The 26,453-nt window shown below is 37.9% G+C and overlaps 1 protein-coding gene across 4 annotated transcripts in view; it reads left to right on the top strand.

The window, feature by feature from the left end:
- CREB5 (cAMP responsive element binding protein 5) overlaps positions 1-26,453 on the top strand; it is a 260,054-nt gene that overhangs the window by 44,505 nt on the left and 189,096 nt on the right. For all 4 annotated transcript variants that reach the window (XR_011806957.1, XM_038174831.2, XM_072033516.1 and 1 more), the window contains exons 3-4: positions 1,163-1,256; positions 10,223-10,344. Coding sequence is in view for 3 of the 4 variants with exons in the window: in XM_038174831.2 (XP_038030759.1) it covers positions 1,163-1,256; positions 10,223-10,344 (216 nt within the window). In the remaining variant the exon portion in view is untranslated. The remainder of the gene's footprint in view (positions 1-1,162; positions 1,257-10,222; positions 10,345-26,453) is intronic.

Below are 26,453 nucleotides of genomic sequence, written 5' to 3'. Positions count from 1 at the left end.
ATGTTGCTTTGTCTATGGGCTTAGAAGTCTTAGAAGGTGTAAGCTATTGCAGCTATTTATACCATAGCCACAAGCAAAGTCACTTAGCCAAGAATATGCTGTGTTGAAAGCCTTATGTCACTTTAACTCTGTCATTGCCAGTTTTTGACAGTTTTGTCCTATTGTACCTGTTGCTTAAAAAAAAAAAAAGGTAAAATAATATTTATTTATCTTTCCCAAAGCCATGGTAAACATCTCTTGGTGTTCGCTAGTCCTGAAATAACCCTGTTAAAACTACTACAGTAGTTTGTAATAAAGGTCTGTATATGCACCTTCTGGTGAAGAAAACAATTTCGCTCTTAGAGCACAGGTATTCAAGAGTTTCAGCATTTTTTTCAAGCATCTCTCTTCTTTGTCTTGTTTTAAAGAAACTATTTGTTGTAAAATTATGTTATCAGATTGTAAAAACAAAAACAAACAAAAACTTTTAGCACACCCGTTAGTTTCTTCCAAAGCAGGACTCCATCTTCCCTGTTTGACAAAGGGAAGGAAGTTAATTTAGTATCGTAAAGGATTGTAAACAATTGTTAGCTACTGAACACCATTGCACTGGCAGTTTTAATCAAGTTTTCTGCAAATAAAGATGATTTTTTTTATGAATACTTTTGGGTAGGGGAAGGCTGGCTTATCTGATTATTTTTATTGTTGTTCAGCAGATAGAGGTTGCAGAAATACTCAAAAGCAGAAAAATATAGTGATTTAAGATATGCTGTATTACTTTGCATTTGCCGTGGGCTAAGAGTACACACAATAGCAGTTATCACAGTTCCTCAGACACGTGGTGACCTGTGAGGCGGTGGTAATAGAGCATGTGTCCATGACCCTTAAAAACTAAAACTTGGTCTTGCAACTTTTTTAAGCAAATACATAACCCCTTTCTGTTTGTAACCCCAAAAAGAACTGCAGCAAATATATTTCTGAGTACAGATACTTGTTACTCATATTCACTTGCTGTTCCTGTGCCATTTGGACACATTTCTGGCAGGATACGTTTCTTTCTCTCTCTCATTTTTGAAATTCTGTCTAATGCCAAAAGTTTATTAGAGAATTAAATTCTTTTTTTTTTTTCTTTCTTTTTTTTTTTTTTTTTTCCTTCCTCCCTCTCTCTCTGTTTGCCTGACAGCGTTTTCCAACAGAGGATCATCTGATGATTCACAGGCACAAACATGAAATGACTTTGAAGTTTCCTTCAATAAAAACAGATAATATGTTATCAGGTAAGAAGACACAAATTCAAGAGTCAAGATAACTATTCAGATGATGTTGAAAGCATGACTCCTACTGGAAAGCTACTGGCAAAATACCTCCAAGATTGGTTAAAAAAAATCCAGCTCCACTTCAATAACAAGTAGAGGTAGAATAAGCTAGAATGTGTATCTTTGGACAAAAAGACAGCTGCCATTCTTATGCCTTCCCACAGGTTTGGCATAAGAGGGAAGGAAATTGTTGAACCTCAGCCATGCTGGCAGCTCTATCACTGACTCCCTTGTCAACATGCAAGTGAAATACAGGCACTTAAGCGCATGTCACCTGGGAGCCCAGCAGCGAGCGTGTTAATGAAGTGCCTTTGTACCATTCTTGTAAGACTCACTATTTTAAGTTTGACAGGCTCACTTCAGCAGCTGTAACAGGCCACCTTTATGTGAGCCACCTTCATAAAGGCCTGGCCACTGTAAATAGCTGTAAATCCTCCAGTTGAAGAAAGGTAAACCTTTACCAGTGGGTAATATCCAGTACTCTTTCTCCCTAGAATTAACCATTTATCTCCACACTCCCCACCCCCCACCCCACTCCCAAATCACACAAAGAAGTTATTGGATACAGAACTATCCTTATGTGCAATCGCAGCCTTTAGTTTATGTGGTTTTCTCATACTCTTGTTGGAGTAACAACACATTGGTGGCTTGCTGGCATTCAGCAACTGCCGGGTAAAGTCAAACTAACCCTAATTTTGCCATTTCTCTCCTCTTCTATAAGCAGAAATTCTTCCACCTCTGGCTATTTTAGATGCCCACATATCACGGTTAAGAGGTTCTCCAACAGGCTAACTCTTATGTATTGACCGCTTCCATTTTTTATGAAAAACATGGTTCAGTAGTAATTGCTTGCAGATACTTGATTTGGCTTTTGTTTTGTTGGTCTTTGTATTTGGGACTTTAGTTACCAGTAAGAAATCAGGTAGACCTCGCCCCAAATTGAATTTCTTTTCCTCTTAGTTTCGCAGGTGCCATAGTGGACTAAGATTAGAAAGAACCAGTATGCAGTACGTTGAGCAGGGCTTATAAAGTGTGTGTGTGCTGGCTATGCCCACAGAATCCTGTGTTTGCAAGCACAAATGAGAAAGTGCTGCTCTTGCACTTGGCAGTTACCTCTGGCAGTGAAACTGCTTGAAGACATCTGTAATGTGAACCCTGCAAAAGTGCTCAATTTTGTTAGAACTTTCTGTTTGGCAAGAGTTTGGCTCTAGGGTGGTTTCTAAGGAGTACATTTGATCATCAAGGGTCCCCTGAGTAGATTAGCTCCATTTATGTTTGGTAACTTCTATGATACAGCTGTCCTATTCCTTCTGATGGATTGCTTTTTGCAGCAAAATGGACTGGCTTCCACCACTGCCACTGGTAGCAGGGCCCCTAGACCTGCAGATAGCCAACTAAGTGTGTAGAAGTCCAGATTTTTGTGTTAATAGGGTTACACATTGTTTCTGATGGATGTATTATTTGCACTTTGTGTATGAATATCCTCTGTAATACTGAGAGTGAAAAGCTATACATGTTCTCAAAGACTGTGGCAAGCATGTCTGAGCAAAATGGCCTGGCAACCTGATGCTGTAGTGTATGTTTTTTTGTTTTTATGTTCATTTGGTGGATGTGTTTGTCATTTTGCAGCATCATAGATCTTCCCCTCACTGAAGGGAGACAAATGGTTGTTTCATTACCCAACTAAACCCTGGGGAAATCTAAATACCTTAAAGTTTAAGATGCTTTATTCTTAGATTTTGTAATGAAAAATTAATGATATATGGGAAAAAGAGACAGACTTTTTTCTTAGACATTTGTCTTCATGTCTTCCTTTTTTTTTTTTTCATTTTTGCTCATTTGATTTTTTTTTTTTAAATTATTTCTGTCATCAGTAGTTTCAAAGAATTGCAGCAGCAATTGCCCTATAATAAGCCAGGTGCAATGTTACTGAGTGGTGTTGTTTTTCTTATTTTTTTTAAGCTGTCAAGAAGTCAGTCTGTCCATTTTTTTTTTCCAGTATGTTGTGTTCTATCTTTTAATGTGTCATTTTGTGTTTGAATCCATTCATTATTCCAAAAAGAAAGTGAAAAACTTGTAACTAGTGTGTGCAAAATAATGGGTCGTATGTTTTCAGGTAGCCATTAGTATTATCTTCAGTGTTTTAAGACATAACTAAGCCCCAGTCTGGGGTCAATATAACATCAGTAATATTTAGTATGTGCTAAGCACATCTTATATGAATGATTATTGGAGGTAGACACTAAAATTAATGGAGTTTACTTTGTACCAATATAATATCTTAGAAACTGACCAAAATATTATTCAGGAAGTAGGAACATGTTTTTCATGTGAAATCTGTGATGAGATCTGAAATATCAATTTGCCTGTGGGAGGTAAAATTATGTGCTATATATAAAGGTATATGTTGTTATGTAGCCAGGGTCAATATTTAATAAACAAGGTTCCATGACCCAACTGAAATTATTGGTGTTATGCTGATTAATATGGTATGTCTGGCCAAGAGCTTTCCTTGTTATCAACTAGCTCCACTATATTTACTTCAATTTTTTGATGCTGACTGAAGAACAAGCTCTACTGTATCTGGCAAATCTTGAACTAATTCAGGAACTTCAGGTAGGTTCACTATACAGGTTTATGTTCTCTGATGAAAGTCCACAAGGGTCATTTCATTAAAATGTAAGTGTTTGCTTTGTTGAATAAAATGATGTTCATTTAAAAAGAGAGAAAAAGATTAGTAATATTATTTGTTCCTTTTCATGTGTGTATTTTGTTTTTGTTTTAAAGCCTTGCTGTGAGTATGGGGAGAGAGTCATTGACAATTTCCATTTCAGCCTTTCTTAGCCAAAGGAGAGCCATTCAAGTTAACACAGAGTATCTTGTGAAACTTCTATGACTTAGTCATCCTTGTAGGAAACTTTATAGTTATGTTGACTGAAATAAATGTCATTTCTGCTGTTGTAATGTTCTAGCTGAACATTACATTGCTTTGAAACTCGGTAGTTTGTTAAGCACGTCAAAGCTTTTTGTTGTTGTTTTCACAACACTGAAATATTAAAGTCTGTGGGACAGATTGTTCCCTCCAGGTAAGTACTAAAAAGCTGTATGGAACTGAACTTTGGGAGGGAGGGACACCGAGATTCCTTATATATTAGATTTAGAAGGGAAGAAGTGAAACCTTACCATCTTTGAGAGGGGAAAGAGAAGTGCCCTTCCAAAACTACTGAGAGCAGGGGAAAAGGAGACTAGGATTATTTGTATGGAACCCTTGTTTCTTCCTCATTCTGCTTACCAAAATCCTATCCTCTATTTTATTTTATTTTATTTTATTTTATTTTATTTTATTTTATTTTATTTTATTTTATTTTATTTTATTTTATTTTATTTTATTTTATTTTATTTTATTTTATTTTATTTTATTTTATTTTATTTTATTTTATAGCAAAACCCACTGTAGAGACAGAAAGTCTTTAGATGTAAAAGAGTATCTGCAAAGGTGCAAACGCATTACTTATCCAGGTACCACCTGTGTCAGTGAGGTGACATGTCATCCTTGGTTGACTCATTTTCTTTCTTGTTGTGACTTATACAGGGAGGTTTATCTAGAAAAAAATTTTGTAGATTTCAAAATGATTGGATATAATAGTTTTTGATTTCTTTTTCCATTCTGTATCTTTCTCTTTACCAAATAATGAAGTGTCAGTTGCACTCTTTTCTTCTAAAATTTGAGCAAAAAATTTCCAAGCAACCAAAAGTGATTGAAGATGTGTTGCACCCAGTACGTATACCCTCACAGAAAGCCCAACCAGTATATTACGCAGTGAGTCTTTTGGAAGTAAAGTTCTTGGGAGCACACAGTTGTGAGCCCCTTTTTGAGAGCAGTTCCACTAGGTGCACGTCTTTCTTCTTTACTCTTCTGTCACCTACCTGAGGTCTCGACCTTGAACTTCTTGATACGCTTGGGTGGTATCCTGCTGAATCAACGAAGAAACTTTCTTGACTTTCTCAGGACATTCCTCTTCTCTTGTGGCTGTTTGATGGGCAGCCCTTCAAATTTCAGTCCTAGACCTGTTACTCTGACTTTGTTATCATTGCCTGAAAGTATAACATGGGTAAGTATATAACTTCAACAGAGCCCACAGCTGAACAAGCCAAACGGCTGTTATTACTGCACATCAGACTAAACATTTTAAAGATGAAGAATCAAGTTACACTTTGGAGCTGTGCTGTTAGATAGCTTTTATTAAGGATGAATAATGTTTGCAGTAGTTTAATGGTCAATACAAACTCTAAGAATATGGAAGGTTTTTTTTTGTTGTTCTATTTTTTTTTTTTTTTTCTTAACTGGTATCATCTTTTAAAGTTTTCATTCATGCTTTGATGGATGAAATTTAGGGATCTGAGGTAGTTTTACAAAATAGATTCAGGATGATTCATATAAAATCTCTATACAGCAAGCTAACGTTGCATTTGATGGTATTGTACTTAGTAAGGCTGTTGGTCTGAAAGCAGTATATTGAGAATTAGTGTCCTTTCAGAGGCTGTTTCTGTAATTAAAAAAAAAAAAAAAAAGATAAGAAAAAAGAAACAAACAGCCAAGCATAGTGAATATCTAACGGAATATTTTTCTTTATTGAGGACTTCAGATTTCCCATAGCCTTACAGCATATTTTCAATATGCCTGGAGAAGCAAGATGCATCACTTCAGACGCTGAGGGCAGATTTTCAAATTATCGCCAGCCAAAATATATTCCGTGTATCAGGTTCCACTCAAAATCTGATTGCTGACTTTCCTCCTTTAATATACAATAGGTTGAGTTGGGATCTGCACAAGATTATACCTTCTGATCTTGCTCTGGGGCTTTTATGTTGTCCATTTACATTTTTGAGGTTTATTTGAACTTAATGTTTCTTGCAGCCTTTCTGGCTATGACTATGTAATTAGAGAGTCAGATTATTCATCTAAGTAACAGGCTGAACAAAATATTTATTGCCCAGTCTGAAACTTGGTGGGTTCTGTGTTCAACCTAATGGTAAAGGTCAGATAGAAATAACTTCTTAAGTAATTGTCAGATGGAACAGGTTAGCTGGAGGGAGGTGCCTGAAAACACAGGAAACTAGTGCTGGTGGCAGCTTGAGATGGAAAGATCTTTATTTGTTGAACAATAGGACTGGATTGGGATGGCTGGTAAACATAACAAACAGCCAGATACCTACAGTTAACCCAAACTGAGCCAAATCCCGAACTGCCCAGTTCAAAATGCAGCTTAGGTCATTGAAGTCCTGGGCTGCATGGTTAACAGTGTGCACGCAGGACAGTTTCCTACAGTAACTCATGTCCTCAGCAGGAATGCTGAGAGTGGTGCTAGCTCTGTCTGAGTTTTGGTCCAGATGGGTCTGGCACATCCACTTGCTGAAGTACAACAAACCAGAGCCCTGTTCTCAGTGAGCCTGCAATAGTTGTGGGCGCTAGTGATAGCAACAAAAGGTTTGTTTGTACCAAACAGGGAACAGTGAGGTCAGGCACAAGCTGTTGGAACTATTAATGCATTTTTAAGTGCTGAGAATTAGGAATATTTTGTTAATTCTAGGAGACCTGAATGTGTAACTTATGCTAGGGTCTCCTTTGTGATACTGTTCCCAATTAAAACATAAAAGCTTGCCTAATTTAGGTTAAAAAATAACTGTGATGTTGAAAGTAATCTCTTCTAAAAAATTTCCCTCCTTCTGAGGGAGAACTTGTTTTCTAGGGGCAAAATAGTTGCCTCAGGAGCAAAGGAAGTCCACTGGGTTTGGTAACCCTGAAGTCCTGGAATCAGTGGATGCAGTGTAATTACTGTACTATGTATAAAGTCTCAACATTTTAAAGTTGGGATCTTTATCAGTTCTGCTCTCATATAAACACAGAGGTTTCATGGACTTCTGGTTTCTATGAATGTTGAAGGATGAAGTATTGCAAGGCAGAAAGAGCTCTTGGTTTACATCTGGCTGAGCTGGCTTCCAGAAGGTTTGTGGATGGAGTTCAGGGCATTTGTTTTTTTTTTTTTTTTTTTTCCTCTCTGCCTTGACTGGGAGGAGAGGAGGGAAGGGAGGACTCTGATGTAATAAAATCTTGCTCTGAATTCTTGCTGGTTAGATTCTTGGATCATAGAAACTACACCAACTGTATGGGGAGATTGATGTAGTCATTTATGATCACTGTGTTGATATGTAGGTAATGTAAATAGTGTCATTAATCTACCAGCTTTGATACTTTTAGATAATAAAGCAGTTAATTGGAAAGACTGACCACAGCTCAGTGTGTTTCAATGTAGGTAACACAATGCATTTCATTATTTCAGTCTGCTTATGGCACAGAAGATACACTTTTGGTACACATAGAAAAAGCAGTATGAAACCTTTGTACATTTCCTCTGGATTGTTTGTTTTCACTGTTAAAGTGGATTTATTTCACTGAGTTTTTTTTTCTGTCTTTCATTCATGGAGTAGATGCTGAGCAGATAAGGAGCAATCATACTGACTTCAGTTACACCTATCTTATAATTGCTTTGTTACCCATCAAGTTGCCTTCTGACCTGATATATTCTGTTGTCGTAATGCCTGATTTCTTGATGGGCTGTGTGCCTTAATGAGAAATAACACAAATAACAAGACTTCTTCTATGTTAGTGTATTCTTGCCCACCTTGTTCCCTACCTTCCCCCATGCCCCCCTGAAGAAAATTTAGGACTTTTGGTTTTGGTTAAAGTGGTGCTATCTGCTTGCTTATTATGAAACCCTAGTTTCTCATCTTGGTCAAGAAAATGAGAACTTTCTCATTTGATATGGATATACCACTTCTAAAAAAAGATGTTTTGTGTATTTGCCTCACATTCAAATACCAACATACCCTTTATGACATACTTGGCAATGATTAGCTTTCTGTTTTTCTGCAAAGCCATTGTGGTGTTTGCTATAGTAGTATTTAATCCTTTTTGGAAATAAAATCATTTGCTCCTGCTTTTTAGTGCACTGAATTTCCAGTGCAAATTCCAGTCCATGGTCCAAAGAAAACTCTGGTGAAAATCTACTGAGTTCAGTGAGGTTACCCCAGAGATCAGTTTGGCAGCCCTTGTTTAGGGTATGGACCTGTGAAGTGCTGAGTGCCCTCGGTCCCCATCAACGTCAGCACTTGGTTGACTTGGCTCCTTATGCTGAGTTTTTGTGAGAGTCTTGGAAAGTCTTGTATTTCTGACTCTGGTAATACAGTAGTCAGCTGTGAAAACTAATAGATAAATATGTGTGCATTCCCAAACGCTTGAGATTTGTTTCCCTTACGCTCACAAGTATAATGCTCAAGCCAAAAGAAATAAACCAGAACTTTAACATTAAGGACTTGCTTTCAATGTTACATCAATATATTTCTGATGGAACATAAATTCAAACCAGTGTATTATCCCTTAGATTACTTAAGAAGGTCAAACCTGTAGTATCATGCCTTCTACAGGTAGAACTCAGCTTCACTTTGATTTCGCAAGGGAGGAGACTGATCCCTCCCACCCAGTTTCCAAGTGGAAACTGCATTTTCTCTTGTGTACATTCTTTTTGTGCTACCTTTTGTTTATTGTTTGCTTTGTTTTTCTATCCTGATCATGTAATGCTCATTGTGTCCCCCTGTACTGGAAATTGACCAAGCTTAGCTAGGTGCAAAAAAATACTTTTTTTTTTTTTTTCCTTCCAGAACTCACTGAGGTGTGAAGCTCTCTTCTGAGGTCAGAATTGGCCAAGTGTGGGCAACTGGGATTAGTGTGACAGAGTTTTCATTCTTTAAAGAATTAATTTCAAACAATAGGATAGTTGTCAATGACTGTGCAGAAGATGAGTTTTGAAGACAGTCCAATTTTTCCATGAAATTAGGTATTACAAAACATATTGAGCTACAATAAGAAACTACCATGCAAGAGGAGGTTTTGTTAATATAAGTTTGGTAATATGGTTCTATACTGTAGTTTTGGGGGAGATGAGGAAGCTGATGTGGAGTAGTGAAGATCTTGCCTCAGAATGAGTAGAGTTGCCTCAGAGCTGGTCTTTGAAGAGTTGCTGGCTCCCAAGTTTAGGCTTGATTTCTCATTTCCTGGAGAAAGACTAGCTGAGGTCATCACTGGAGCAACAGTCCACAGGGCAGTTATGCTCATCTGTCTTGCAGGTTTTTGAAAAGAAGGCAAAAACCTTGTACCTTGACTCCCTCCAACTTGTGACGTTAAATAGAATCTTATCCTTCCCTAAAATTTTTGAGAGGGCAAAAAATTCCTCAAGATGAAGGCATGCATTAAAAATTGTTTTACTCCAGATCTCATAGTTTATATGTATTATCAACACTTTTAGGTAAAAAGAATACCTGAAGGCTTCTTTGTGGTCAAAGCTTAGCTTTACATTCCTTCAAAAATCATATTAGAATCAGAACTTCATCATACCATGGCTAACTCCCCATGTGTTGCAGAGTATGTGCATGTTGGAGGTGGTTTCAAGCACTGAAGGCATTAACTACTGTACATCTGCCACATTTACCTGTATGCTGCAGTGGAAACATGCATTGCCATGCAGACTGTGTGTTGTTTTGCATGTGCCTATTCCTGGAGGTTTATGCGTGGTTAAATGACCATTTGCACATGTTAAGGATATATACTTGTGTTACATGCTCTGTGAAAATCTGGCCTGTTTTCTTTCTGGTTGAACGATGACTGCTGCCTGTTTTCAGATGCTGCTGGCAAGCGTTGTCTGTCTGCAGTTCATAGTCAAACTTCAGTACTGTGTGGTTTGTTTTTAATGATGATGTGGTAGGAGTGGGATGGCATGAAGAGGTTAGCTAGCGTCTCTCTTCTTCTGGCAGACAGTTTCTCTTTCTTTTAAATGTTAAATATCAGTGATCATTTCTTTTCATATTCTCAGATCAGACTCCTACACCAACGCGCTTTCTGAAGAACTGCGAGGAAGTGGGCCTCTTCAATGATATCGATTGCTCCTTAGAGCACGAGTTCAGGAAGGCACAAGAAGAAGAGAACAACAAAAGGGTGAGTGTTAGCAGACTGAACCTTTCCTTCCCCTTAAGGACACTGTGAAAGCAGATTGAGCTCTATTACCTGGTAGTAACCTTTTGGTTAGAAACTAGGTGGCACTCTAAGTTGTGACATGCTTTTCAAATTATTGAAACAGTTGACAAAAGAAACCCCAGACCAACAAAAAAAAACAGCATTAAACTTCTAAAAGTGTGTAACTGTGTTTGCCAGGGTTTGATTCCAAGTCTCTGCTTTTAAGTAAACTATAATAAAAACCACACACCTCTTGAGGGAGAGGCTTGGGAAAATTATATCACCTTTGAAGTGAGGATTGCAAACTTGCTGAAATACAGTACAGGGAAATGTGGATTATGAGGAGGCATTGACTTCAAAAAGTTGTTTTTCTCTTACCTCGGCAACAGAGTGTCTTTATTTGTCACCAAGGATTCGTGTTGAAGGGACAAACTTTAACTTGCAATTCCTAGTAGATAATGTATCCCGTTTCCAATTAGTATTACATTACTCTCAGTATCTCTATGTTTAGGTTGAATTCTATAGGCCACTTTGTATGGGGTTAAGTAAGCTCACATGGCCAAAGATTGTTACTCTGTTTTGAGGGATCCTAATGAGCTGTTAAAACTTTCAGATAATTGTGAAATAGCTTAATGTCAGTGAGAGGTAATGTGTGAAACTTCAGCTTTTCAAGTAAGCATCCAAAGTTCTGGTTGCTTCTGAGAACTAAAACATGTAAGTCATGTGGGGCTTCCTAAAGGAGCATATTGCTTCCTTCTTCCTCCTTGCCATTCCTGAATAACCTGAAAAATGCCTCCCCTTCACAGTGTTCCCTTTTGTGCCTTTGTTTTCCCTTTCCCATTTCTGCAACTCTTGGGAAATCTTATGTGATATGTCCCCTACCATAGGAGTTCTCCAAGTAATGGACATTGTGTTGTTTGGGTTAGTTCTCCCTGTAAGCTCTATTTGTCTATCTTGAGCATTAACCAGTACCATAGGCTAAAAGAAAGAAAAGAAGGACACAAAGCAGCTATGGTGCTAAAGCCAGAGGGCACTTCTTAGCTTGCCTCAGCATTATTTTGCCTTTCAAAGTGCTGCTGCCTCCAATTGCAAGTGCTTCCCATGTAGGTGCTGTTTCTTATGTCTGCTGTATTGTCTTTTGCTTTATTTGTTAATGATCGCTGTCCAATTAAAAACTCATACATGTGAAATGTGTGAGCGTGGCTGCTGTGGCTGGTGAAATCTGGAGAGTGCAGCATTTTGGGATCTTGGAGGTACTCTGATGTCTACAAAGTGAAGGCACTAGAGGGCTTTTTGGAAAAAAAGTGGTGAGACTGATTGCTGAAATGCAGAAAGGGAGAGGCGATGTAGGAAAAAATATGAGAAGGGAGTCTAGGAATAATTTGTGGCTTATAACGAGGGAGATTGGGACAGATACGGAAGAGGAGAGACTGTGACGTAGCATTCTAAGCAAGGGAAAAGAGAGTCCAAATATGAGAGTCCAAGTTTTGGTCAAGGGTGGGGAAAATATCCAAGACCAACCTTTGCAGCTTTACATGCAAGATGAACGTTGGGAAACAGTGATGTAATGAGATAAATATATCTAATTTTAGATTTAATTTGTCAGTACTTTTGCTTCTTGTGTGCTGCCAGGGGGATAATTGGCCAAAATTAAGGAGAACATTTATCTGTTTTCCTATATCTTCAGTACTGATAATTTACAAAGAGGATTCCTAAGTGGTTCTTTCTGATTTGTTTTCAGGAGTAGGATATGAGCAGAAATTTACAGATGTGGACTTCTGTGCAACTAGCCATAAATTACAAGGTTTGAAGTTGCAGAGTCCACTTCAGTTCACTAGAGGGTAGCTGCGCAATCTGATTAAAGTCTAGTCAAGGGCATCAAGTTACCTGATAATACCAGGTGTTGAGTGGCCTCTGGATGTCTTATTCTGCCCTCCTTCTACTAACCCCCGCAACTGCCATTAGTGATCTCCAGGGAGCATGATGGGAAGAGGGAGAAATTATATATATACAAAGTTAAAGTCACACTGTCTTGTTAACCTGTAACGTTTGTTCTGTGTTTCCAACTACTCTGCTGTATGTTCATTCGTATATTATTGATTAAAAGATAGGAATCTGAAACAGGCCCCAGAAAGGCTTTACACAGATGCGAGAAACAAAGGGCACAACAGAAGGGGACTCCTCTGTAACTACTGCTAACAAAATACTTCTAACAGCCTGTACCTGGAATAAGTGCAAAGTAGTGTTCTTGTAACAGATCTACCAGCACGGAGAGACCAATACTAGTAGCATGAAAGTCTTACTCATGTCTCAGAAAATTCTTCCAAAAATATTTTTGGTCAGGTTAATTTCTTTGGACTCTGAAAGAAAGCTTTGTTTGTTTTAGTATATCACTGTGGCTTAGCACACAGCTTGACACTGAAATCTTATAATAGAAAAACACTTTTTTCCCCCCTCATTGAGAGTCATCACTTGAAAACTGAAAGAATACAATCCAGTTAGCTTTTATTTCCCTCATCTTTCCCTCTTCTTTCTCTCTTTCCCTCCTGGGAAGTGGGAACCCACAGGTGATCCATGAGAATTTGTTGTGATTAAGCTGGTTATGCAGACTGGTGACATTTCAAATTAGGTGTGACTTGCTGCGTGCGTATTTCTAGGAACACTGTATGTACCCTTTTTGGAAAGGTAGTATTGAGGGGAAAGCACTTACATTATTATCCTAGCTGTTTAACCTGGAACAAATCATTATCATTCTGTCATGGTTGCTCATGTGTAAAGTGGGAGTAGTGTCTCTTTCTGCTTCCCATACTTGATATATCTTATCTGTGAAGATTATAAGTTCATCCGTCAAAGACCATCTCTTAAATTATATTTGGGTTAGCCTTTTTCCTGGGGACTGAATAGACTCAAGTAATAGTAATGACGAGGATCTCCAGGCCCTGAACTGAAACAAGAAAAGGAAAGTTATAAATAGAAATGAGATTGTCTATACCAGCAAATATTAGCAAGAAGTCTCTTCTCAAGAAAGGCCCACTCCCTGAAGGCAAAGGATGCTGTAGATCAGAAATAAGCATATCGGTAATCATATGAAAGAGGCTTTTTGCATCCTCTTGATGGCACTCTTCCTGACACAAGCATAATCTCAAATTCACCACCAAAATTAATACAGATAAAAGCATACCTATACTATCCTTCCACATTCAGAAGAGTAAATATTAAACCTCTCAAGAGCTCTCAAGTTGACAGCTCTGCCTCAGACAAAATTTGCAACCCAAGTCAGCAAGGCAGGAAATGCTAGCACCTTAACCTGCTAGCTGTAGGTTTTAAGTTTGCACTGCTCTGAGCATTAAGTACCCAAAGCACTTGCAATGCATTTTACTTGCAAACACATGACCTTTGCTGCTACTGGATAGGCCCTCCTGTCACATCTTGTTTTTAGCATTAAGGTTGGGTCTGATGGAGTATTGTCAAGGATGGGAAGAGTCAGGATTCATTTGTGAACTAATTGGACCTGATTCATTAAAATGCTTCTTTTGACCTCCCTGCATGAAACAAGAATGTAAATGCACTCAGCATACCATGTAGAATAGTACATACAGTAACATTTAGAAGCAGTGAGTTGAGTATTTTCAATATGAAGGCATTTTAAAAATCACATTCTGCTCATGTTAGAATTTGGATACATCATTTCCTCAGACTTATCCTGCCATTTTGAAATCTTCTAATCAGCACTCAATGTTGCAAGATAATAAGTAAACTATGCAAATGAGGTAGGGAAACAACTATTAACAACTAGAGCTTGCTTATATTGTAGGTAGTTCACTGTCAGTCCAGGAAGCTTGTAGCTGGCAAGTCTTCAACATGGCTTAATGTTCCAGTTCTAATAGACTGTCTCACTGTAGGCACCTTACTGCTTGAAAAGCATCAGCAAGGTGAAGTAGTCCACTGAAGAAAAAAAGACAAATATGATGGTTGCATAGGTTCACACGATTAATGTGCAGCACAGAGTCATGTTTCAAGAATATGTTTTATTTTTTGTCTATTTTTATAGTAATGCAGGATAGCAGATCTGCAGATTGATTTCCTTCGAAGCATGATCTTGTGGGAGGTGGTGTCAATGCTGCAGTGTGCCAATGTAAAATGGTATAACATTTGAGTGTGTGCCCTTCCTCTACAGCAACCCTGTTAGCTCCGTTCTTCCCTTATAAATACACTGAAACCCCAGTGGGCTGTTTGAGATGAAACAGAAGAATATTGTTCTGGTACTACACAATTCAGAGGCAAGTGTTGAGAAACAGCTGTATTTCACTCATGAAGTAATACAAACCAACAAACTCATAAGTCTGCTCCCAGAGCACTTTTGATTCTCATTGACTGATATTTTGTACAGCAGAAAATGGCAAAGGCCTATGTTTAAATACTTTTTATTTCAATTATTTTTAATTATGCAATCATTAATGCACATGCATGCATTTATCTAAACATGTAAGAATGCTTACACTGTTTTTTTCAAGTCAAAGTTCCCTCTGATTTCTTATTTTGTTCCTGAGATTATGTGGTGGGTATATTATAGCAGAAGAAAAATATGTCTAGAATTGATTTATGTTAATACAGTAGCTAAATGACAGGGTACCATGGTTGTACTTGTTGTAATAGCTTCAACCTGTTACTTTATCAATCACTTAAGCTGTGGTCAAGGTGATAGCTCAAACTTAGTAACATAGAATAGCCAAGTTGGAAGCAACCAAGGATCATCAGGTCCAACTCTGGGACCTCAAAGTACCACCCAAAAAATCAAACTGTGTATCTGAGAGTATTGTCCAAACGTGTCTTGAACTCCAGCAGGCTTGGTGCCATGACCACTGCCCTGGGGAGCCTTTCCCAGTGCCTGACCACCTTCTTGGTGAAGAACCTTTCCCTAACATCCAGTCTGAACCTGCCCTATCCCAGCTCCATGCTGTTCCCTTGGGTCCTGTTGCTGTCTGCAGAGAGTAGAGTTCAGTGCCTGCCCCTCTGTTCCCCTCATGAGGAAGTTGTAGACTGTGATGAGGCCTCCCCTCAACCTGCTCTTCTCCAGACTGAAAAATCCAAGTGACCTTAGCCATCTTCCATACATCTTCCATATAGTGCTTTATAGTCCTTTACCATCTTTGTTGCTCTCCTTTGGACACTCTTTAACAGCTTTATGTTTTTCTTATACTGGGGTGCCCAAAACTGCACATAGTACTCAAGGTGAGGCCACACCAGCGCAGAGTAGAGTGAGGCAGTCACTCCCCTTGACCAGCCAGCAATTCATTCATTCTTAATTCTTAAGTTCAAAGTCCAAAATATTACCCCATATTGAAAGATGGAAATATAATAGTTCCCATACTTTAAATATAACATATGTTTTTTTTGCAGATGTGAGCATCTTCATATCATTTCTTCTGGGTGACACAATTGTATTGAGTTTTCAAATGCACTAATTTTGTCAAATTAAATAGACTTACTGATCTGCTTTATGGGCTCACTGTTGGATTATAAAATCCCTTTTTTTCTTAATTAATAACTTTTGCAACATTTCTGTGGAGAATGGGAATTCTTTCTCTTATTTTCTAAGGAAGAAGAGATTTCAAAGAATGTTGTTTTCCAGAGCTCCTTTGTAGTGGGACACCAAGCTCCTGAAGAAATTGCAGACATGGAGTGATATTTCCATGGAGATATTTCCCCTTCACGGTTCTGCCAAGCAAGCAGTTTTCTGTGTCTTTTGGATCCTAAATATCTTTAGCAGTGTGGCCCCAAAAGATTGATAGAGATCTTCAAAGGCATTTTGTTGTCTTGCTCTCACTGAAATAAAGCAGGAGTGAATCACTGAGCTACCATAAAGGATATGGACTCAAGTGACGTGCTAAAAATTACACAGGAAGTCTGTGGCAGAGCCTCGGATTGATTCCATATCTCCTCAGCCTCAGCACAGGGCATCGCACAAACCATGTGTGTTAAAGATTTATCAGCTGTTGTTCAGTGTTGCTAAAGACAGGAAGAATGCTCTCCTCCTCTCTCCAGATGGGTAGGCCTGCTGTATTTTAACTGCTTTTCTTAACTTGTGGAGCTCTCCTGGTAGCCACGTGGTGATACATTACTTTTTACATGGGAATTCTGCAGTTGGTACTTTGGTCCATTGACTTTGAGAGTCTTGTTTTGAGTATATATCTGTAGTTGAGGCACTTATTCCAGGCACTTTGTTATGTTGAACTGTTACAAAAGGGACTACTTCTGCATAACTGTGCAGAAAAAAAAAGTGTCAAGAGTTCATAACATGACCTTGCAAAAATATTCAGAGGAATGGGCTTTAACTTGGGCTTGTTGCTCAGTACATCTTGTCTTCTGCTGGCAGGCAGGTCTGTCTTACCTTCTTCTGATGCAATGGACTGTGCTTGAATGGATTTATGTATTTAGATTCTCATAGTCTGAGGAAAGACCTGAATGCTTTTCCATCAGTAAGTGACTATAGCATGCAGAAAGGCAATATTGGAGGGCATACGGTTTTGATTGAGCTAAACCTCCCTAACCATAATCCTTCCATGTTCTTCTAAATTCCAGCTGATGAATCATCTTGCACAGCTCAGTCAGGACAGTCCACTTTCCTTCTGCTTTATATTGTCTCTGTCCCAAAGAAGTTGAGTCATCCTCCTGTAATGTTTGGGTTTTTGTTGTGTTTTGTATATTTTGGCTATGCCCAAAAAGGAAGTCTGCCTGATTTCATTCTGACATTTCCTTCACAACAACATTGCATAGTTGTTGTGCATTTTGCCTTGGTCTTCCTATGAGTGTTTTTAATGGCACAGCTTTCTTGTTACCTGCTCAGATTTCAGCAGCATGGACTGGATGGCACATGATGAAGGGATAAACCTTCCTTGTAGTAGTGTTTTCGGTAAGTCTATCTCTTAGGTAAAGCCCCTAATTCTTGGCAATCTCTCTAGAGTGTACGCTCTGCCATTAAACACAAACTCTGCTTCCCAGAGCTGAATTTTAAGTGGACTGCAGCATATATGGCTGGGTAGGTAATAAGATACTGCTGATATACTTCAGAGCAAGGTGCACTTTTACTTTATTTATGAAGATAGACATGCTGGTTGAGGGCTTAATCACAGCTGATAAATCATTTTAAGAAAGCCTATTAGAACCATATGCTTATTCTTTGTATTAATATGGTGTGTCTGTTTCTAGTCTAATAAGCCAGAGTCTCTTCCCCTTTCCCTTCCCCCTGCCTGGTGTGTGAACTATTTATCTGTTTAACTGATATCACTTGCCTAGGGGCATTTCTCTCTTTAAGAGGTATCATTAATAAAACAGGTGAGCAGAGGAGAGAGGAATTCTCACTCTCCAGAGCAAGCAAAGCTGCACGATTTTGGTCATCTTTGTTTAGATGGAATTCAAGAGCAAAGGTCCAAAAGCTGAGAACAGGAAACCTATCAATTAAAGGGTGGAGAACCACGGTATGGCCTTCACTCAGCATAAGGTTGTCATTTTGGCCCAGGTGGTTACAATCCTGGAGCCTGAGAGCTGAGAGGGGGGGAGTACACTGACATTTTGGTTACCTCACCTTTCCCTCCCTCAGCAAGGACTGCTGCAGGAACAGGTTCCATGGCCATCTAATGAGATCCACATTGGTGAAGTTATTCTGTGCCAAGTTCTATTTATCATTAATTGGTGGGTTCACTTGCAGATCTTTCCTATTATTTGCTGATTATACCCCTAAACATTTTATTATCTTGCCAAAACTTGGATGCTAATAATTTCTTGATTTATTGTTTGTTTATAACTGTCTACTGTCTAAGTGAAATGGACATAGTTAGAAGATTTCAAAACAGCAGCGAGCTCTTATGCTGACTGGGTTTCTTTCACATTTTGCACATGGCAGTCGTCTATTTATAAACCTCCGTAGGGACTCCTAAACCTTTACAGTTGGGTTCCTCCCACCACTTCAGCCCCTTTTCTCCCTTGCTCCCCCAAGGCAAGTCTTGCTTTTTGGCATAAAGACAATGATGGTGATTGTTATATGGAGAAAATCCACACGCTATGAACTGTGGGTAAGGTTTTTTAATTTGTACCTCAAGCAAAATAAATTGGAAATTAGAGACATCCAGGAGAGTAAGGGTATTTTAACCATAAGAGATCTTGATCTGAGTTACTAGTAGTCCACAGTGTTACAAAATGAGAAACTGAAAATTTGCTTTACACCAGTTGTGAGCACTCTGTAGCAGAACCATTTTCAAATACTGTATGAAATTATTGTATTTCTAAAAGCCACTGAACCTGACTGTTAAATCTGAAGTACTTCAAAGTAACAAAAGGAATAGTGGAGAAGAGAAAAGTCAGAACAACCAAGCATGTGCTGTAGTAGTTAATGAATGCTACAGTTGGATGTTACAACCTCATACATCTCTGGGGCAGTTCCATCAACTGTAATGGAAGTAAAATTTCTAGCCTATTGCAGCTAGGCAAAAATTTGAAGGAAAAAAGCCTGTGCTCAAAGGTGAGAAAAAAAATCTCACGTCATGAAGAGATGTGAAGAATCTGGCTACTAGCTGATATCCTAATAATATGTAAGTGTCTTTTAAAAAGCCTAATAGAGACCAAAAATGTACATTTTCACTATTTTCTTATTCTGTTTTCTCTAAGATGTTTCTTTACAGAAGTTTCCAAGTCCTGTCTGATCAGATAAATATCAATTTACTTTCTTCCCTAATATGTGAGTAAATTGTTTGTGGCTTGGTTTGGTTCTTGGGAGGAGAACAGACATCGGTTTGCCATCTGAATGTACGTGTCAAAGTGCAGACCTGCCAGCGAGTCTGGGGCTGGGTGGGGAGAGACACAGGGAGAATGAACTCAATGTTACAAACAGTCTCTTTTGAATTTCTACAACCTATTAGTCACAGCAAGCTGCCCTTATTGATTTTGGTAAGAGAGGTCACTTTTAATCCTCTAAAGTGGAGAGAGCTGCATGCACTCTCTATAGCATGACATTAAAATTGACACAGCTCTGCATCACTTCTATGAAAATGCCCTAAACCTAGATGGATTATGGCCTTGCCTTTCAATGGTTACAAGCTGCTAGGCAGAACATGCTAACCTAAAATTGGTATAAAATCTTCAAAATACTTGATAAGGAAAGCACAATCAAGAAAAAAAAAAAAAAAAAAAAGCTGAGAAAATACAAGCAGCCCAAAAATCTGCCCTGCAGTAATAGGCCATTTGTCCTAAGAAAGTTTAATTTCTTTTTTAAAAAATACAGAGGAGTTGAGATTATCATATGAAAGAATAAACAAAAGTGATCTTATTCTATGATTATGAGGAAAACTTATTCTGGTTGATGGCCCTTGCTAGTTTTGCTTATGTTCTTTAACTAACTAAATCTTTGAATACAATCAGAGTAGTCCCACGTGAACCTTAAGTGTGCTTCAAAATAAACAGCAGAGGTGAACTCTCAGCAGTTTTCTTTTCATCTTTGTTATTCCTGTCCTGACCCTTTTTTCCTGCCTAGTGATCATTTGTGACATACCGTTATTAAGAGAAATCTTCTTGAGGGAAAAATGTGCTCAGTGAGGACAGGAAAACTGTTGTGATCCCAGAGAAGTATTTTTTTTTCCTTTGGAATTCTGGAAAAAGACCAGTGTCCAGAATAATTTTATGCCAGATGTTATTTGGAAATCTTTTTTTTTTTTTTTTTTTTTTTTTTTTTTAAGTGGTCATTGATTTTTTGAGTCTCAGTAAAGGTGTGCAGGAAAATGTGTTTCCCTAAACGTGTTTAGGGAAACACGTTGCCTGGTCATGTAAGCCTTGTATTCTCCCTTTTCATTAGATATGACTTTATTTATTTATTTTTTTTCTTTAATCCATTTCACCATAGCAGGGGAAACTTATGATTTTATTCATATTCTCCAACATCTAACTGCAGTTGGTATTTTGTGCAGTGCCTCATTTTTCTAAAGGCAGCCATTACTGACACCAGCTGAAAAAAGCTGGAGTTCAGATAAAACTACTGAAGTTACAATTACAAAACCAATCATATTCTGCATCTGTCTCTACCTCCCTCTCCCTCCAAAAAACCTATGAGGTAGGTTAAGGCTGATGAAAACGGCAAGCTCAAGACCCTGTTCACCAATGAAGAAGAAAAAAGCACAAGATCAAGACTTCTTGCTTCTTATTAAAAGTTAGAAATATTCTTTATAAACAAGAGATATCTGTAAGAGGAACTTCTATAAAATAATAATAATAAATAAGGGACAATGGCACGCTTTAAACCATACAGCCTGTAAGTGTAATGCATGTGATGACTGAAGTGCTTGACTTCCATTCCACAGCACCTTTCACTAGGCTAACAGTACTCTACAGTTGTTAGCTAAGTAGGTCTCTCATCTCCTTTTCAACAGAGATTAAAGTAAGTATGTGTGTGTCTATGTGTGCAGTGTGCCTTCCCCTCCTACATTGAGAGAGATTTGCTTTTTTCCTCTTCTTTCCTCGTTTGAGGGGGGTGGGGGGTGGTATTTTCTCCCCGCTGTAGGCGCAGAAAGGGAACTGGCTTTTGGCTTCACCACTCTCACTGAGAAGTGGCACAGCAGCAGCACAGCAGGATGAAAGGTGAATACTGCTTATCTTGTTTGCTTTGATCTGGCAGTTCTTATTTTTATTTTTATTTTTATTATTTTTATTTTTGTCCCAGTCCTAGTTTTTCTCTTCCTAGCAATGGAGAAATTAAAATAAAAAATGTTGCCTGTTCTTCCTCCTTTGTGTTGAAAGAGTCTGATCTTGGGGTCCTCCCTAATGTCCTAACACTGTACAGAGTAAGGGAGGAACATTCACACTGAAGAAGAGGAAAAGCAATGCCAGTCAGGCAAGGAGAGAGATGAGAGATGTTATGAGGCTGTACGGGGAAAAGGGAAAGATGAATTAATAAAAGAAGGAAGGAACAGCACTAGGCAGACACTAAAAAGGCAGTTCTTATTTTTCAGAGGAGTGAAGTATTAAAATAATGCTGTGATTTTGGATAAGCAGAGAGAGAAGAATGTGAAAAGTATAATTCTCCTCTTCCCCATTGAAATAATATATTTAAGGATGAATTTGGTGAAATAAATTTTGATTCATGGAAACTGAGTCAGTGTGTCCTCTTAATGTTGAATTTAGATGTCAAAAGATGCAGCTGTACAAGAAGAGAGATGTAGATGCTCAATTGATGATTGGTATTATAATATTTTCCTTCTGGAAAGGAGGAGGGAGTTGGGACTGAGCCTGGATGCTATTGTTTCTGTTTTCAGTCATCTTTATAAAATATTTTTTTTTTCTCACAGTCTTGTTTTATGTCTGAAATCTTTGTCCCATGGGATGTATGTATCTATGTAAGGCCCATTTCTCTAATGAAAAGTAGTTACCATAGTTCTCTCCCATTTATATTATATTTTTGTTCCAATACTGTAAACTCATGCAAATGTGAATGCCAACATACACATTTTAGGACAACTAGGAAAACTATTAAGTTTGTTACACCTCCACACATAAGTTCTTATTTTGTGGATTATTGTTTGGCCTGAATCTTTTTCAGGTACACTTCTCCTACCCTAGTTTCTTTGCTTTGCTTTATCCATCTCAGCCAGTTAAATATGTATATAAATGCTTTTCTGAAATGGGGCCAAAGACCATGTACTTCAATAGTTCTTAAGCATGTGTTTAACTTCAAGCATGTGTGTATTCAAGCTTGTTGAATAGAGATAGTTTGCGAAACCAGGGCTTCCCAACATTAGGATTTCAATTGTCTGTTTTAATGTATCTTTATTATTGCCTCCCATGGACTATAGGTAGCTATTGTTACTTGAGTTCTGCAGGTGAAGAAAGTTACAGTTTGGATGACAACCATTTAAGGGTAAAAACAATCTTTTGGCTACCCTGCTATTACAACTATTTTTTTTACTTCCTCCTAATAACTAACTAGATTATGTTCCATGAATGGAAATAATGACTGGAATTTCAAGTTATGTTTAGAAACTTACTCATTTCTCTGGAGGAATAAAAATGACCTGCTACTTAAAAACAAACAAACAAATGAAAAACTATAATAATTTTTTGAGATTTGTGTATTTTCTAACAAAACTTGGTAACAAGGTGGTAGTGTGTGTGTGTATATATATATATATATATATATGCACCATTATTGACAAAATTAATGTGAAGCACATATCCAGTCTTCTGGATACATATTTTTTTGGGGGATTTCTCGAGAAAGTACTTTTAAAGTACAGTAAAATTAAATTAAAATCCCAATGACTTTTTCATTCACTTGCATCCTTCTGTGTGCAAATGGGGTAAGCCAACTGCACTATGTTGTTTTGTTTTTTCTCCATCCAGGATCACAGGTAGCATGGGGTGGAAAGTAGATTCCATGGAGCAGGTGATGTCTCTGTTGGAAGATGCAGGGGAGGAGAGAAAGGCAGTGAGGGAAATGTTTCTTTCAAAATAATTCTTAGTAAACTTTTAGTGATGAGGTAGTCAAATGGACTTCCTGATGACAGTCCAAGTCATCAAAAAAAACCAACAACAAACAAACAAACAAGCAAACACCCTCATTTTACTATTGTAGTTGAACTGCTTAGTTGTGTTTCACAACAAAGTGCACTTCCCTTGTTTTTATGTAAGGTGGTAAGACTTAAAAATATAATTGGGCTTTCTCTCTCTTTTCTTGCTGCTTTTCAATATTCACTTCCTCGCATTCCATCTTCAAAACAGCTAATCCGTATCCCCTTCTTCTTGAATAGCATTATCCTGACAACACAGCAGTGAAAAGAACCAAGACTGCAGGACTTCTAACAATGCCGGAGGGCCCCAGGAACAGGAATGCCCTGAAAAAATGTGCTCCCATCCAGCTGCCCTTCATATTGTTGTCTCCCTATCCAATTTACTAGAGAATTTCCCACTGGCTCTTGGCTCGTTCCCAAATGAGAATGTAATCTTTTAAAGATTACACTGCATAATGGAGGGACAAGGAGCTCTTTATTAACTGGGATGGGGAGTCACTTGCTATTAGGAAAGGGAGAGGGATGGACTGTAGCAGTGTTTTGTGAGCTCTGCTTTCTGCCCCTTCTTGTCTCCTCAGTGGTAGGATGGCAGGTTGGGAGGGGGAAACCACTGCAGCTGCATTGTAAGGAAAAATAATTGAATGTAGGTTATGATTATGGCAATTACTTTTATAATGTGAGGGATTATGCCATAACTATTCTATTGCCAACAAGATTAAATAACGAACTGAATGCCACAGCATTTTTTAATAATAATAAAAAAATCTCTGCTTGTTTTGAAGTTGATGTATTCAAAGACTATTAATACAGTGTGAAAGAACTGAGAAACTAAGGAACTGGAAGTGCTGCCTGTATAGATATTGCTTGTCTCAGATTCTTGTCACTGTGACTTCAATGAGGTGTGCCAGCCAGACACCCTCACCTCCCTTTCACCATGTAAAGCCATGTGATACTCTGATAATTTTCAACACTCCCTCTCCTATCAAGCAGGGAAGCTTCCACTACTTCTAATCAACAAAGAGTTAATAAAAAGTTATATTTGCAATGGAAAAATTAAAAAACTTCACAGGGGCACCACATTCTGCTCATTTAAAGCTTCTGAACAGATTGGAAAGCTTCAACAGAAAAGTATTTTCATACCGTGCTCTCCATTTGCTATATACTATATATGTATATAAGATAAGGTAATGTTAAGTCACTTCTAATATGAGCTGAGTATTGCTGAAGAACATGGAGTCTGCACAGTGTGATTTCTGCTTGTATCCATAGAAAGGTCATAGATGAGACACAGTACACAGTCACATAGTACAGATATAGTCTCATATAGACTGTTCATGGTAGGAATATAAGCTAAGTTAATTATGCAGGAAGAGCAGTTTCCTTTTGTTCATCATCTGGAAAATGAGTAGAAAATTAAATTTTGGAGAGTTCAGAAATATATCACGTGTTGATCATTACCAGAAAATTAACTGGCTTCATGGAGGAACCAGCATTCTGACTCTGAAGAGAAATGCAGGTGAACAATATAATTCTATAATTACTTGTGATAATTTGTTATTAATTTTTATACATTATGTACTGAATGGTATCTTTCACTGTATGTACACTTAAGTCTTATCACACTATTGTGCTGTATGAAAATACCTACGACTACAAAAAGCTGTTGGATATGTTGGGAAAGACTATGTTTACATTTGTAAGTCAACCATTCCTTCTTCCTTTTCTTCTGAAGACCTGGAGTCATGGATAACAAATTGAAATCCAACAGAAACAGTTTGCTTTTTTTTTGAAACCCTGGAATGGCAGACTATACCTTATTTTTTCTCCTCTCCCTCTCCCCTCCATCTTTAGCATACAGAAAAAGAAGCAAATTGATTTCAGAATGCTCGTATGCTGAATCTTTGTCCCATAGGTTGTAGATCTGACTAGTACCACATGCAAATTGTTTGACTCCATGACACAGACTATTTGCTTTCTGGCCTTGCTATTCATACAAGGTTAAAAAAAATATTTTAGGCAAAAGATGCTCTCAGTTACCTTCTGTGAGGTACCAAAGTTACTCAGTTACCAAAGTGTACTGGGCACTTTGCAAATGTTAAGAAGTTGATGTTTACAGTTGGATTCATAATTTCTCTGTGGTCTCTGAATAGGCTTGCAAAGTTATACCTCTATTCCCTAACAGCAAAACATGTTTTATGCTATCTTTCCATTTCCTCCCTTGGCTTATATCACTTCTGGATACAGTTCTTACATTTCAAGTGAAACATCCTGTATTAATCTCCTGTAAGGGATTTTTAAGTTCATCACTTTTGCACTAGGTCCTTGCTGATAGGAACAGTTGCACAAGGAATCTACTTTCCTTATGTCTTATTAATTCTTTGGTTGCTCTCTTCTTTTAGAATGAAGATGAAGAGCCAGAGGTCAGTATGGGCTTAATGTGTATCTGACAGTATGTTGCAAAATGCTAAATCCACATAGCAACATATGGGCCCAACAGGCAAGTGTTACATTTCACAGACTGTGTGGAGGGAATCATAACCCATGAAAAAGGGCAGACCAGATGCCTGAGGGCTACACTTCAAGCTGTCAAAGTAGTTTCACCAGTTCTTGCTCTTCATCGGCTTTCCTGACCTCGGTGTACCATGTGCTTAAGCATCTTAAAATTCCCTACCAGAATAGGGCGCAGGGCATTAAATTCAGGCTGTAGTGCAATGTGATCTGCTTGAAATTTCTGAAGTCAATGATGCAGATTTGTATGTACTTCTGTATGTGCCCTCTCAGTGTTAATAGGTAATAAAACACTAACGTTTTATCATGGTGGGGGCTTATTTGTGTGTGTGTGACCTCATGTTTGACTGTCATAAAAACACAGGTGTAACATTTTTCAAGTTATATGAGAAGTACTGTAATACCACCTAGATACCGGTGTGTTCAGGAGCTCTTACAGAACAGTTTGGGTGATTTTCTTGATGATGTGGATGCTAGAATGTTAACAGGATTGAAAATAGTTATTTTTTTCTTTCTTTTCTGTAAACACCTTGCTGGAATTTTTGCTGGAAATTTCTGTAAGAACTTCTCATAAACTAGGTTTGGAGGCTTTTTTGTTTTGCTATTACACTGTAACATAACTATAACCATTTTTTTAACACTTCCATTATTTTTCCTTTTTGCATATAAGTTTTTATGTAAATTGATGTTGAAATAAGTTTTATAACCACAAATGGAATCTCTATTTACTAAGTTATTTAGCTTTCAGCTTAACCTGGCAAAAGACTGTATACACAAGACTGTATACATATAAGATAAAGTAGCCCAAAAAGATAACTTTTTTTGCCTTCTATGATGTTCAGCTGGTAACACAAATACTCAGCTTGCCCTAAATATGAAGGAGAAGGTGTTTCCTTAAACCATCTTTACAGAGGAAGGGGAGAAAAACATGTTAAGATCAGTTGCTATGGATTACTCAATGGACAGGTAGCATATTAAACTGCTGTAACTCAATTGTTTTTTGATAATCTGTTTATCATGTCTCAACTGAAACAT

This window comes from Anas platyrhynchos, chromosome 2 (assembly GCF_047663525.1).
Source record: "Anas platyrhynchos isolate ZD024472 breed Pekin duck chromosome 2, IASCAAS_PekinDuck_T2T, whole genome shotgun sequence".
NCBI classification, from domain to species: Eukaryota; Metazoa; Chordata; class Aves; order Anseriformes; family Anatidae; genus Anas; species Anas platyrhynchos.
This window is presented reverse-complemented; position numbering and strand designations above follow the sequence as displayed.